The sequence below is a fragment of the Trachinotus anak genome, unplaced genomic scaffold (assembly GCF_046630095.1).
Source record: "Trachinotus anak isolate AG129_WGS33_773 ecotype Australia unplaced genomic scaffold, CSIRO_AGI_Tana_v1 ptg000003l, whole genome shotgun sequence".
Lineage (NCBI taxonomy): Eukaryota > Metazoa > Chordata > Actinopteri > Carangiformes > Carangidae > Trachinotus > Trachinotus anak.
In genome coordinates this window covers 15,298,554-15,313,759 of record NW_027273854.1, presented here as the reverse complement: position 1 = coordinate 15,313,759, position 15,206 = coordinate 15,298,554, and the positions used below count along the sequence as shown (strand labels likewise).

At 39.9% G+C, this 15,206-nt stretch overlaps 1 protein-coding gene across 1 annotated transcript; it reads right to left on the bottom strand.

The window, feature by feature from the left end:
* Positions 1-728: 728 nt before the first annotated feature.
* Positions 729-13,351, bottom strand: slc6a16a (solute carrier family 6 member 16a). Its single transcript, XM_071474000.1, has 12 exons — positions 13,066-13,351; positions 7,633-7,852; positions 7,289-7,446; positions 6,120-6,246; positions 5,858-6,033; positions 5,228-5,338; positions 4,818-5,059; positions 4,191-4,371; positions 3,196-3,397; positions 2,824-2,983; positions 2,539-2,701; positions 729-2,056 (listed from the first exon to the last, which is right to left on the bottom strand). Exons 1-12 carry the CDS (start codon positions 13,066-13,068, stop codon positions 1,712-1,714), a joined length of 2,088 nt encoding a protein of 695 aa, XP_071330101.1. The 5' UTR covers positions 13,069-13,351; the 3' UTR covers positions 729-1,711.
* Positions 13,352-15,206: the final 1,855 nt, after the last annotated feature.

Genomic DNA, 15,206 nt, shown 5'->3' with positions numbered 1-15,206 from the left:
TGGAAATGTTGCAGGAAAAACGAAAGGAAAGCTTTGTTGTTGTGGCTAAATTGGTACAATCAGGGTTTTCCAGTCTCTACAGCTTCACACTTCTGTCTTTCAGGATGTTTTATCTGGCTATTGTAATTCAAGTTCATGCTCTCATCAGACCAGTTCATTCATTCTGATATACCTCTATCAAAGGGCATTTCTACAGCACCTGTTAGATGATATCTAATTTAGTAAATTTAGTAGTATTTTTTTTTTTTTTTTTTTTTGGAATATAAAAAAAAAAAAAAATTTAAGTGAATTTGATCAACATTGCTCAGTAAAAGTGGCACCAGCGAAAATGGCATAGAACCTATTATAATTGAAGTGATTGAGTGAGATTTTCCGTCCTCAGTAGCTTCCAAAAATGATGGAACTTTCCTTTAAAGTCGACTAATTCTTACAGATACATAGAGAAATAGTAGACAGGAATAGTAGAATAGAAATCTCCTAGCTTCATTGAGAAGTGTCTCTTTAAAACTTGACAAAAATTCGACCTTGCAGCAAAGCTCTTTAAACATAAAAGAGCTACTTCATGATTCAGTCATGTATTTTAATGACGAAGGTGTAGATTGGCTTGAGTTGAGTTTACATTGACGTGAATAAGTAAACTAACACTGTTCTCCCCAGAGATATTTATTTGGACCATCCTATCCTTATCTCAGTCTACTGACCCCTTTAGCAAATTCACAGACAGAAACTTCAAAACCACAAATGGCTTTATTAAGAAAACCCTCAACCAAAACAAGCATTAAAAAAACAACACAAAATGAAAAGAAATGAATGTTATCTTTTAAAGGTGTTAATGGCTTCAGGTTTGAGTGAAGAGTGAAGGTTTCACTGAGTCAGGTTGCTGCCATCTAGAGGTTTATTTCAGTCCTCATCTAGAACAATACAATACTGCTACATTGTACACTGTGTGAGCACATGTAAAAACATTGCTGTGGTCTTGTGAGGTAAAATGATAAAAATATAATGTAAAATAAACTTATTTAATTGACACATTAACATCTCACATTTCACATACAAACGGATTCACAACAGAAACACACACACACACACACACACACACACACACACACACACACACACACACACACACACACACACACACACGTATCACAGTTTCTCAAGGTAGAATGTTTTCATGCAAATCCATACTTGTCATTTAGTTAAAAATACTCATCATAAAGCACATTTCTGTCAGTTGTTGCATTCCTTGATTCACCGGCTACTTTACCACCCCACAGGAAATCGGGCTGGCACCAATAATAGAGTTTGACAATTACATAATCTAAAACCTCCAATAAATTCTTTGTTTCACCAAATATAGCAGCTTATTTTGTTTTTCATCTATTTGCAAGTGTTTTTACTTTCTGAACAGGATGAGAGGTTCAGAAAATGAATGGCGGAGCTGAAGTCGTAGTTTCATAACTACAGAATATAAAAAGCTTTTGATTTGACTGGTAATGTACTTTAACTAATATAATAACTTTGGCTTGTCGGCACTGTAGAACTTCCTTGAATATGACGATAGGGTACAAACCAAAGACTCTTCCTCTGATTGTGTTTATGACTGACCTCCCTTCACTTTGCCATCTCTCTCTGGCAGGGTCTTGCTTGTACACTCTCAGAGGTTCGACATTTTGTCCTTTCACAAACAACCACCCTCCCCCAGCTGTGCTTATACCCCTGTATCTTGCTCCTCATCATCCTCCTCCTGCTGGGACAGGAGCCGGTAGTGTTCGTTGCCCATTGGCAGAAAGGCAGTCCTGGGACGAGCCTCGTCTTCTTCAGAAGGGTCTCGGTGGTGGGAGTTGGAATCCAGCTGCTCAGTGGAGTTGCACTTGGTGTACAACTCGCGGTGCACCTCCTGGCCGCCTCCCTCTTCAGAGTGAGCGTTTCGGACATTGCGGTTCTTCAGCATGGAATGGATGTAGCCAACAGGCACAGGCAAGCTAGCAATCACTATGAGCATGACAATCATAGCCAGGGCCCAGCCAGGGTACTCAAGGGTCATCTCAGAAGCCTGGAGATGAAGAAACCGAGCATATCAGAGAGAGAGAGTCTTTTCCTAATGCAACATTTTCGCACTAACTAGCAATAACTATTTTGTAAAAAAAACCATGTAAGAATTTCAAAGATTACCTTTTATTTTCAGATTAATGATTCATTTGTAGGCAGTTTGATTACATATTCATAAATAAGAAAACTAAAGGTGGTTATTTACAGAAGTAATTCTGTAGTTGTAACAAAATAATCACATTATGCACACAGAAAGTGCATCTACACACTGTCAGGTATAGATGATACTACAACACATGCCTCATCAGATTTACAGGCTGAGACAAATTTAGAGTTGTGTAATTCAAAACTATTCACATTATTGGGTACAGTTGGGAGAATAAATACGCAGAAAGGTGTCATCGTAAAACCACAACATATATTGTAAACTATAACATGTTATCTTGACTGTTTTGAAGGGCAAAAAGCTTCTGACTAATATCTTACTGTGTTTTGATTCCAGGCGGTATATGTGGGGCTTTTGAAGACCATGCGCAGCAAACTGGCAGCCAGGAGACTAACCATCGCCAGTAAGCAAACGTATTTCCAAAGATATTTGTACACCACTGGAGGGCGCCATTTGAGCATTACTTCAATATCATCCAGGAAGCTGCAGTGTTGGAAAATATTTATATTAGAAGCATCTTTTTCAAAATCAGACAGAAAGACAATGAAAACAGGACAGGCAAAAATGATTTAATAGCGAAATCTGTCAGAAATATTGTTTCTTACCGATCAGTTCCATAAACCCATGCCACACTGATGGTTTCAAAAATGACTACGATGATTAATGGTAGGGTTGCTGAGTAGTCATCAAACATAGTCACAAAGTAGTTACCCGAACGCTGGGTAAACAACAGTCCTATCAGGAACCCTAAAGCACAGCTAGACACTGAAAAACAAATAATGGAGACAGTGTTAGAAAATAGTAAACAGGTGCTGAACAAACATAGCATATTATGTTTATCTGATAAAGTAAAATATACTGTGCTATCACTACAGAGTGTCTTCTGTTTTTTCAGGTGTTTTTATGTATAATCAAAAGCAGGCAATGTCCAATATTGACTTGTTTGAACACATGTTAACTTGTGTGTACAGTATTACCAGTGAGTATGGTACGGTGGCGCCCCAAGAGGCTGAAATTGTCCATGAGCGGTGTGAGGATTCCCTGCATGGTCCCAAACATGGTGCTGAGGCCCAGGTTGAGCAGCATTAGGAAAAACAGTGTGGACCAGAAGGGGCTGGCCGGGAAGAGGGCCATCACCTCAGTGAACGCAATGAATGCCAGGCCTGTCCCTTCAACGCCCTGCACTCACACAAGGAAAAAGATAGTGACAAAAAAGAGTTATGTAAATGTTGAGTGAGGATTTCAAACGCGTATTTTAGTGGCTCCATGCACACTAAAGTATGTGACTTGGGATTGGTAGTTCCACCTGTATCCTATGCAAGTACATCACATGATTATGTAAATCATATAAAAGATTTTGTACCCCTAACTGCTACAAAAAATGCCTGTCAGTACATAACGCACTCCTCCTATGTCTCTATTTTTGAGAATATAGAAATTTGTGATAAAATAAACTCTGAGATAACATGACTTTTAATGCCTCTTCCTCTGTTTCTTTAGTTTCTCCTTTCACTCCTCTATCACAGCTTGCTTCCATCTCTCCTGTGGACCTACTAGATATACTAGATACCCATATGTTTTCTTCCTCTTGCCTGCTGGATATTTTACAGATTCCTCAGGCATCCTGGGAGACTCAGAACTCCACCTACATACTATGTTGTTGAGATATTCACCTCTGGCTGAGTCCCTGCTTTTTTCCCGTTTTTTTAAATTTTTTTTTTATTAAAGCAAGCCTGTCCGACAACTTATAAAGCAACTCTTAGATGTCTCTTTTCCTACAACATAGATTAATACGGGACATATATAATGGATTTCATTAGTTTCTGTGTCTCCACATCTGCTTTCGACATGACATGTGGAGTCTCTCAGACTTTACCCATATGCATGTTACTCTGTGTGGTCTGGCTCCCCACTACATCACTGAAATAGTGTATCCACACTTTTCAAAAGAGCCACAAAGATCGCCCCTCACCTTATTCATCTCCTCCTCCAGACTGCAGTCAGTGATGTTAGCCCCCACCATGGAGCTGTAATGACTGTACCACTCTCTGTATTCATCTACAGACACAGAGCTTGGATCGGTCATGTTGAACCAAGGCCACCAGTGCTGGTTAGATCCATGGGATGTCATGGAGCTTAGCAGACCAAGATTTCTGGATAGGTAAAAATAAGAAAATCCAACATCAAAGGGGCAGCATCTTCCAAAAGTCACTCGCTCCAATATTGTAATAAATTGTCAATCTTTACTAAGAATATTTGAAATGACTGCATAACATTTCACCCTTGGGTCCACCGTTGTATTTCATCAATCTTGATATCCAGTGCATGCATGTGCTATAATTTGCTTTTAACAATCCATTGCAAATTGGATAGCTATGTAAAAACAGAGGGCATTTTTCTGGCACTTTGGTGAAATAAGTTACTTTGAGGATAATTTTGAGAATTCTGTCTGTTTTAGTATGTTGCATTTATACAGATCAAACTGACAGGCTTATGTAAATGTAGTTCTACAAAATGTGTTGCTAATAATGGACCAGAGGAAGGTTAAAATTCATGCACACACACACATACACACACACACACACACACATATTCGTACTCAGCCACGCAGCGTAGTGCAATGTTCTTGGCACGGAAACCCAGCACTACAAAAACTACCAGCGAGGCCAGCACAGATGTCATGAAGTTGATGCAAGAGACCATCAGCGCGTCCCTGTGGCAGTTGTTGTGGACTGGATTGTAGGAGGAATATGCGATAACAGAGCCATAGCCCAGGCCGAGGGCAAAAAAGACTTGTGTGGCAGCCTGACGCCACACCTGCACATTACCCCAGATTTCAAGCTGGAAAATACCACAAAACAAACTCTCATTTAGTCTAAATTATTGGAAAGGTTGTAAAAGCTTTTAATACTCTATGAACATTTTTCATTTGACACTAAGTAAAAAAATCATAAAACAAAATGTAAACAACATGTATATGATGAAATACGTATAGAGACTTGTGCTTACCTTAGGATAAAACATATAGGTGATTCCCTCCATCGCACCGTCCAACATCACTCCTCTGATGAGGAAAATAAAGAGCACCACATAGGGAAAGACTGAGGAAAAGTACATCACCTAAGATTTGGGAAAAGAAGCAGAAGGATGATTTCTGTGCCAGATCATTTGAAAGGTGTACTTTGATGTTTTGGGAAAGTCATTATTTGCTTTCTCTGCTTTCAGAGCGTTGGATGAAAAGATTAATGCATCTGTCTCATGTTTGTCTATTACATATGAAGTTGCCGCCAGCAGCTGGTTAGCTTAGAGGGAAACACATCGAAAGGCAACAAAAAAGGCCGCCAAAAGGTAATAAAGTCTGCCTACCAGTGCTCAATAATTAACAAGTTATATCCATTTCTGGTCTTTGTGGTAAGCTAAGCTAACTGGCTGCTAGCTGTAGCCGTATCTTCACCATATTTACCAGACATTTGTGCGATACTGATCTTCTCATCCAAGTCTCTGCCTGATAGTAAACGGGTGTGCTGTGTCACCTTATTCTTTCAGCAATGATACAAGCTTCAGTGTGTGTTTGTGTGCCGGAGTATTGGTTCTTGCAGGAATAACTGAGGCAAAAAACTAGAAGAGATGTTAAGTTACCTTCGCAGACGACTTGATGCCCTTGATCATAGCCAAGGAGACAATTGTCCAAGCAGCCAATAAACAGCCCGTCATGATGGGGTTGAACTCTCCGGATTCTTCAATGGAATTTGTGATGTTGAGGGCTTTCCGAAACCAGAAATATGACGTTGGGGAGCTACTTGCACATTCTTTCACTGTTGATTGAGGACAGACAACACTATGAGCCTCTGACTGGCATCTACTGTAAATGACACCTCATTTTGTTTTGTTATGTGAGCACCTGTATCATTCGTAGTTACATCAATTGGACACTGCTCCCATGGAAGAGGATACTGAAATGAATTGCCCATGTAGAACAGGCTCCATGCAATGATAACATTGTAGTAAAGACCCACGTAAAAACAGACCTAGAGGGAAAGAGAGGTTTTATGAATGTTTACTCAATGGGTTATCAATATTTACATAGTAAATTCTAGATAGTATACAGTATGTGCTGACTTGTAAACTGCACATGCTGTGAAAAGTTCTTTCAAGGTCAAAAATCTGTTGTGTAAGTAGAGAACAGCAAACCTAAAGTGACCTGTGATAAGAGTCAACCTTGATATAATGTTGCATTAATATACACATGTGCCTTACAAGTTATTATCAACCAATCTTGTATGGGGAAATGTATCCCTGAAGTGTAAAAATAATTTTTGACATTGACATTGACTGGGACTAACAGAGCAATGAGGCTTTTTGGAAAATAAACAAGCCTGGAAAAAAAAAAGAAGGCATGGGCGTCTAAGCATACAAGTACACGTCTGTGGACTATATGTGCACAGAAAGTTCTTGTCTACCCTGTGTTTGCCTTCTCTCGTCCGTATAGAAGCTGTTATGTAACAAACTGCCAGCACCATGGCACACTGCCACTCTCACATTACAGCACTGCAAGATGTCATCATCGTCCTTTCTTAAGTATACACACAGTGGCTGGTAATAAAAAGAAAGTTGTTACGTTTTTGACAGAAAGGTGATTTAAAAAAAGAGTACACGCTTTGGTTTTTGATTAGACAAGTGGAGGAAGTTTGTTTTTATGAACTTTTTATATTAAAAATACTGTTGATGACTGTACCTTTGAAACCTGATCATGAAAAAGCCAGCTACCAAAGCTGCGTAATCATTTTACTGACAAGTGTAAACATCAACCTTTCATGGTTAAGGTGCCCTCTAGGAGAATACATGTTGCTGCTGGCCTCATATTTGCTTTTGTTTGACATAACTAAGAAATAATCCAAAGTATAACTTGACAGACAGACATGAACCATTTGACTTCAAACCCAGGAAAAAAACAAAGAAACAACAGACAATACACACACACACACACACACACACACACACACACACACACACACACACACACACACACACACACACACACACACACACACACACACACAAAATCCTCACCATGCAGCTTGAGTAGCCAATCCCTGCCAGTTTTGGGGAGATGTGCTTCCATACACCGATGCTGCCCTGGCGAATGCTCTGGCCAGCTGCCAACTCCATAAAAAACAGTGGAACTCCCACAATCAGGAGAAGAAAAACATACAGCAGCATGAAGGCCCCTGGAAGGAGGGAAGGGAGACAGATTTAAATAAATAGAAGGCCATATATAAATTACACAAGTTACCTAACTTACTCACTTTATGCACAAAAATGCCACAATAAAAATAGGTACAAAGTTGTTACTGGTGTCAAGAGAGCTGCTATGATAAGCTGTAATTTACATTTCTTTATTTAAAGGCACTCACCTCCTCCATTTTGATGGCAAAGGTAAGGGAATCTCCATACATTGCCTAAGCCCACACTGAACCCCACCTGGGCCAACACATACTGGATCTTAGAGTCCCACGCTGGCCGGTCTCCATCATTTGCCTCAACTCCATCGGGATCAGTTGTAAGCTGAGTTTCAGACTGACCCTCACCCAGCCAGGCTCTGTCCTCATTGCTGTCTAGTGAAGGCTTTTCCATCTTGGTATAAACATAGAAGAAGAAGAAGAAGAAGAAGAAGAAGAAGAAGAAAGAAAGACTTCAGTAAAAGCCTATTGAAAATAAGTTATTAAGTTTCTTATTAAATCAGACATTCTAGCTAAAATGAAACATGTTATTCCAACATTTTTCTCCTGCAAATGGAAAATAAATATGTGTAAAGACAAAATATTCCACACATACTGGCAAACAAAACTTGTGTGTAAAACAAGAACATGAAAAACGCTGTATGTGTTTAAGTGTTTCCCATTTATTTGTGTTTCACATTCCAGCAGATCCCCACCATGTCCAACTTATCATTTATCAGGGACCATGGTAGTCTGTAACAATATGCGAGGGCAATGGCGTCTGAGGGGACAGGCTGAAGACCGCTGACAGTCATGGGGAGGGAACAACAAGGGGGGCGTTCTTGTGTTTTGTTGTTCTAGTGTCACGTTTGTGCTAAACTCAGCCCTCCACCCCTCACCTGCCATGAGAAAACGTAACCGTGAGACATGTGCTGTAACCCCGGCTGCTCTTCAATTGTATAAATAAACAAGGAGAATATGCTCCATGTGGGAAAAAGTGAGACTCTGAGATCATGTATGTCCCCTGCGTAAAACAATATAGAAACAATATTTAAGTTTCTAGTTATAATCCTATAGATTTTCAAGAAATCAAACCCTGTATCTGATATTTATGAACGAAATTTTTCAGCAACAGCAATTCACTGCATCTACATTCTGTAATTACGTTTCTATGGTAGTTTTCATGTAAGGTGGCAGAGTCTGCCATTCCTGCACAAATTGCCTTCACATGAGGGATTCATAGCAAAACAATGGATGCATGTAATCCAGCGTTACTGTTTTTCACTTTATCGTTAGCCTCACTGTTCATTGTTTGCTTTTTCACAGTCGTGATAAAGCAAACAGTAAAGTTAAGTTACTGCTCATCCAAACCCAACATTTCCTGCCGCAGCATCACATTAAAATCATCCACTTGGTGAAGGCCAATTTGTTACGGTTAGCAGCAATAAAATGTCTTGTTTGGTAGGACGCACACTCTTGTTAGTTTACACCGTCAAAGAGTGCATCATCATCCAGATCAGCTTTATTTGGCCAAGCATTCTCATGCATACAAGGAATTCGCTTCCAGCAGTTGTTGACTCTCTAGTTACACATACAGCAAGTGGACAACAACAGCATAAACAGACAATTGTCTATTGCAAATGAAAGAGCTGATTAGTTCATCCGAATTCTCTGCCATTTAACTTAAAAAATGCATAAATAACCCCAATGTTAGAGAATAATGAAGCTTACAGGCATGAAAACATGAGATCAGCAAACTACACTCACTCTACATGATCCTGCTAACCAACGATGAGTGGGCCATATCAAGAAAAGCTTAGCATGAGCCAAACTGGCTTTAGGACATGACCCAGCTGGATTATTTCTCTGTGCCTCTGCTGGTATCAGCTGGTGAGAATGGAAAATTACAGGAGGTGTATGACCCAGAAAAGTATGTGGCTGGTCAAGACACATGGCCAGATAGGGCAGGTGATTTCAGAAATATGTGTACACGCATAGTCACATACGCAGAGAAGTGCAAGAGAGTGACTAAAATATTCATGCGTACACAAATAGAGAGGAGGGGAAGTGGGAAGAGCAGTAGCCACATAGGCAGATGTGAGGGTGCGGGTCTTCTGTGACGTGTGGGTGGGAGTGAGAGGGAGAGCCCACTGGGAGGTGTTTGGTTTACATTGGTTCACATTGTGGGTGGTGCTGAGCGGCATGGGTTGACCATGTAGTGGACATAGTTGGTAACAAGGCAGGAGAAAGCTATTGGGATTTATTTCAACATTTTGAAACTGTATACTGAACAAAAACAGCTGAAGAAAGTGTTTGATTCACAGATTATACAGATTTCAGTTTCATGGGCAACATTTTAAAAATCCAGTGTTTCTGAGTGGCTGCAGATGTTCCGGCAGATATCTTAAATTCAAATGATCATTTATCATGAACCATGACAGGCTTTTGTTGTAGTAGAAGCTGATGTTTAGTTGATCAGTCATCTGCTGGGAACTGGGAATTTATGTACAACAATTCTCATTATCTAGAAATTGTACACGTTACTTATTAAGGAAATAAACCAAAAATTCACTGGTCCAAGTTCCTCAAACATGAGGCTTTGCTGCTTTTATGTGTTTTATAGTCACAGTAAATTTAAGAACTGTGGGTTATGTCACCTTAAACTGGACTAAAATAAAAATACATTAAGTGATTAATCATAGTAAGTTGTTAGTTACAATCCTATTTACCTGCAGATTCACGTAACCTTGTGATTCACCAAGGTTACCTGTACTTGATTCAATATTAGTAATTGATAATGTCTGGCTATCAGATCTGTGAGTTGGCTTCGTGGCATATTGGTTTCCTTTTCAAAGAAAAAGCACTTTTGAAGGACTTACAGAGAACCAACCTAATCATGAAATGTTATTTTTGTCATTGAAACAGGCCTGGACATGAATGCAGATACAGCTGAAATATTACTCGATTCCGAATTATAGATATTTCAGTGCGTCCTCCACTGTGTAACAACACAGCAGGACTATCAGCGCTTCTTGTAATTTGTGGAAAAAGATAATTTATGCAATAAACCAATTTGCACACAACTGCAATCTGTTGTAAAGTGAGAGGTGTTGTGTTTCGCATGTATTTTCACTTTTTCTGAAAGTGTAAGAAGGACTCTAATGTACTCTTAACTTTTGACACATCTCAAAATTTAGTGGAAAAATCCTGCTTATTCTCCACTTCTGGGCATTGCTTCAGCCTTTTTCAAAAGAACTAGTGTTTTTTTTTTTCTTTCCTTCTGTTTTTCTATACTTGGATAACCTTAAATTATCTTCTTGCCCCACAGCCCCTTTCCCGCAGCATACACACACACACACACACAGGCAGGCACAAAGCACACACACTGAGCGGCTGTAAATTTTGGCCTATTGGTCAGTCAGGGTCTATCTCTGGGTACAGTTGGAAAACAGGCAACCACACTTCTTCAGTGGACAGTAATAGTAAACGCACAAAAGCATGAAGCAGAGGTCAAACCTGCCTACTCAGCTCTAAAAATACATTTTTTTAAAAATACATTAAATACATTAAATGGAAACATTTTTAGAAATAGGCTACAACGTAGAGATTAAAGATATCCGAAACCCACAAACACAGCTTCCTCCTCCCTCTTTTAGGTTTTCTTTGCAGCCAATGTCAAAACACAAAAAGCCTTCATCATGCTTTATGTAGGTGGACAGTTACTGTTACCTAAATTGTGTATTATACACATTACTGAGGAAGTTAAAGTGTGAGACTGTAGCAAATGCCATGTTTGTGTTATTCTGCCTTATGTCACAACACTGCATCTTCATCATTTTCCTAAAATGCACATAACTAATTCTAAGGAGTCCATTACAGCAACAGTGAGTATTAAACAGAAAGGAGTGTAGAGTGGGAATAAGTTAATGTCAAACATATTCAGTATACAGAACACTTTATTTTATATGTATACATATTATGTGAGTTGATGCCTCAAACAACATGTGTATGGTATGAGCATCACTTAACAGACACACCAACCCTCCACAAATATCCAGAATAAAGCCCCTTTCACACTTGCAATTTCACATGTTGACATCAAGTTTGAAAAGGAGCCCGAGCCGTTTTTTCTTGTAAATATCTCTTTGGCAATCTACCAACTCAGGACCGAGTAACGTTTCTGCAACACTCCTATCTTGGATCAAGAGTAAATTAATCAGTTGCACTCATCAAGGCCACCAGCTATCGTGCCAAACTTTTTCCAACTTTCATTCGAGCCAGCTGCTACAGGGTGAAGATCGGTTAACGAAACTGGCATGTGAGCGAAACAGGAAAGAAACAAGAGTCAAACCCCATTGTAATGTCTTCAGTTCAAAATGAGTGGCCCACAGGACCCGTTGCAATGCAAAACACCACGCAAATCAAACACACCTCTGAAAAACAAAGTAAAGGAGAATAATATTGTTGACATAAGGAAGTAGAGTACTAACAAAGCAGTTGCGGTGCCACTGCACCAAGAAGCTGCAGAATGGAGCCACAGTAACAATCAACCAGAATCCACCAGTTCTTAGGTGGCCGTCATAACAAATCATTAAAGTTATTTATTCACTTTCTCCACCTGCCTCATCATGTTTTCAAAGAGCCAACACCCTACACAGGTATACACAAGCAAATACATTTAATACTGTTCCCCCAGCACACACACAACCCATAGTAGGCTATTGCATAACCCCAGTAGCTGTCAATCAGACTCATTTTCTCTCCTTCAGTGAGGCTGAAGCCTGAAGGAGCCTGTAGGATAAAAATACCTCTACATACAGAATGTTGTACTATACATTTGCAATATATACATATATAGGATAAATATATATATTTGTGTGTGATTCATTAATGAACTAAAAATATAAATATATTTCGGGAAACATACAGGCTACAGTGCAGCCTGTAAGTTTGCGGACAGCTGCACATTACAGTGCTGGCTCTCTACTCCATCACATGAAATGTTAGGTTTTAGCTCTCATTTGAGGGCGTTCACATAAACATCAGATCATTGTATAGGAATTGTTGTCATATCTTTTCATGTCCTGGGGAAAAAAAAAAAAAAAAAAAAAAAAACCTTACACATAATATCTGACTGCAGTTTGGCTTACGCCGCGGTACAATAGAGCATAGTGTATCCACAATGGCCTTAATGCACAGATGCATTTTGACAGCGGTGGGTCGTGGAAGATATCTGTCGCTGAGCATATTGAGGGGCATGTATACAACTGCGAACACAACCCATAGAAAATCAGCTGCATATGGGAGATTATCCGAAGTCAGGCAGACCGCAGCCTTAAAGCCTATTCATGAGGGGGGAGTCTGGTTCTTAACGGCAAATTATACAACAATGTGCCCAAAACTTCCCACGGGGGGGAAAAATCAAACAAACAAACAAAAAACAAACAAAAAAACAAAACAAAAACAAAAACAAACCAGAAAAATACACACACACACACACACACACATGAAGGACAATCAAAAGCAAGAAGCGAACAGTGAAGATGGAGTGGAGGTATTAGTGCTCATAAAGTTTCGTTAATAAAGTGTGAAAGCAGAGCTGTGTGTGTGTCTGTGTTGTGGACATACCATGCTGACAGCACGGTCCCAGGGAGGAGTAGAGTTTCCAGCAGCCCTGGTGTTGGTTTCTGTGCTGTTGGTCGCCTTTCACACAAGGCTACTTTTAAGCTCTTCCTTTTATGGCTTTGATAACAGTCGGACTAACCAACCTCGATTTGCTGAGGGGAGAAAAGTCTCGACCAGGTACTTTTGACAACTTGCGGCCACGTTTCTTGCGTCAGAACAAACGGATCCGTTGCCAAACCCGAGAAGAAATGAAGGAGAAGTTGCTGCAGCTGGAGCCAATGGGGAAAGTGAGGGGGCTGAGCTGCCCTTCCCCTAAACGGTCAGTGGGCATGGACAACACGATACACACTGCTGGATGTTAGAGAGAGAGAGAGAGTGTGTGTGTGTGTGTGTGTGTGTGTGTGTGTTTCCCTTAGGCTTTGGGAACACTTAAGAAGATATGTTAAGCTTACGCACCGACTGTGACCATGCTTATTGTACTGCTGTTTTAAAGTATGCCAACATTTTACATATGCATGTGCATGTGTGTGTGCATGTGCGTGTGCGTGTGCATGTGTGCGGTTAGGTTACAACAGGCGCTGACTGCACCCTGGGAAGTACAGATGAAATCACTGCTCTGCAAAGTAAAATTGCGTTCGCAGTGAATTCACATTGACTGTTACACTGTGCAAAAGAAAAATGAAGACATGTAAATAACAACAAACCTCAACAAACAATAGCGCAATAACTCCGATAACTGCTGGCTTTTAATTTTTTTTTTTTTTTTAATGATGCGTTACTCAAGTATGGGAAATAAAAAACACTCTTCACCCTTTGTGGTTCCACACAGCAGTTTAATGTTGTTGCTGTCTCACTATATTTGATTTTATTTTGCTTATGTCGTTTATATGTAAAATCGAGATCTGCAAAGTAGCTGTCAAATGTCTTGTGATGTAGAGAAGCTGTGTGGAGACATCATGTCGTATTTCAACATGTCGGTAACAGATCCTGAGAGAGTCACCCTGAAAAACTGAAGGAAGAATCTAAAAAAAAAAAAAAAAAAGGAGAAAGATCGGTCTTTTGTGCCCACGATGAACGTGAATATTGTTACTATACAACACTAAATTAAAATCAAAATATCTGCATGTAGGGACGTAACTATTGCAAGTCCCCGACAAGACAATTACCAATGTGCAACTGGCAGCTGTCCGTGATGTTTATTGCTCCGGGGTGTGGACAGCAAGCAGTGGAGCTGTATATAAGGTAAATACAAGCAGAGAGAGAGAGAGAGAGAGAGAGAGAGAGAGAGAGAGTAGTCTGTCATTGCACTTGTTGCTGCAGTTTTGACAGTTGTATTTATTTCAATGACTTGGCATTGAAAAAAACATTATACTGCAAAAAAAAAAAGTCTACTGGCTCAGGAAAGAATCCTGGAGGTAAATAAATCGGTGCATGATAATAGCATTAAAATCAGACTGCTGTTACCACACAATTGAGCAATACCAGTTAGTAGTAAATTCACTGTCTCAGCCACCTGTCGGGCTCAAACTTAGGAAAGTCCCTTCTCCCTCTAGTGGAAAGAATGCGTCAAAAATGAAGCTAAATATCTGCCGCAATTCACACAAATACATGGATTCAGGGGGCCACTGTTTGTGCGTATTTAAGCTTATGTCTCCTGCTTCCTGCTGCACACCAGAGTTTTCCCAATCACCATTCAAGAGCATTTAAAGTGACAGAGGAAATTTCTGATCATATTCAGAAATTCACACAACACTCTGGACACTTAGAGATAACCAAGATGAATCAGTAACATGAGCTCCCTGTTGCGTGTTTCGCATCTAGATTTCACACATTTTGCAAATTTTGCACCAAAAGTCCCCCGTTTCCTTTCATGTATGTCACCGGAGCAGCCTTCACCCTTCCTATTGGGATGTGGATCTTAAGTGTCCTTTCTGTAAGTCAAACACCGGAAACGAATACATTGCTGAGAACAGTACAGTAAATCCCAAGCTAATTATGGAGATCAACTGCTCTTCGGCTGAAATGAGACCCACTGGAGCTCAGCATCACCTGCATTGCGTCAACGGTAGTAAATGCAAAACTACTAGATTAATTTCAATGTGGGAAAACTACTTGCCTCATTTGGCCAAGAACCTTTTTGCATC

Excerpts from the sequence above, each read along its gene's own strand:
- slc6a16a (XM_071474000.1), bottom strand. Across the intron at positions 7,447-7,632 it reads TTGCCATCAAAATGGAGGAG|GGGCCTTCATGCTGCTGTAT; the intron begins GTGAGTGCCTTT and ends CCCTCCTTCCAG. Across the intron at positions 2,702-2,823 it reads TGGGTTTATGGAACTGATCG|CTTCCTGGATGATATTGAAG; the intron begins GTAAGAAACAAT and ends CCAACACTGCAG.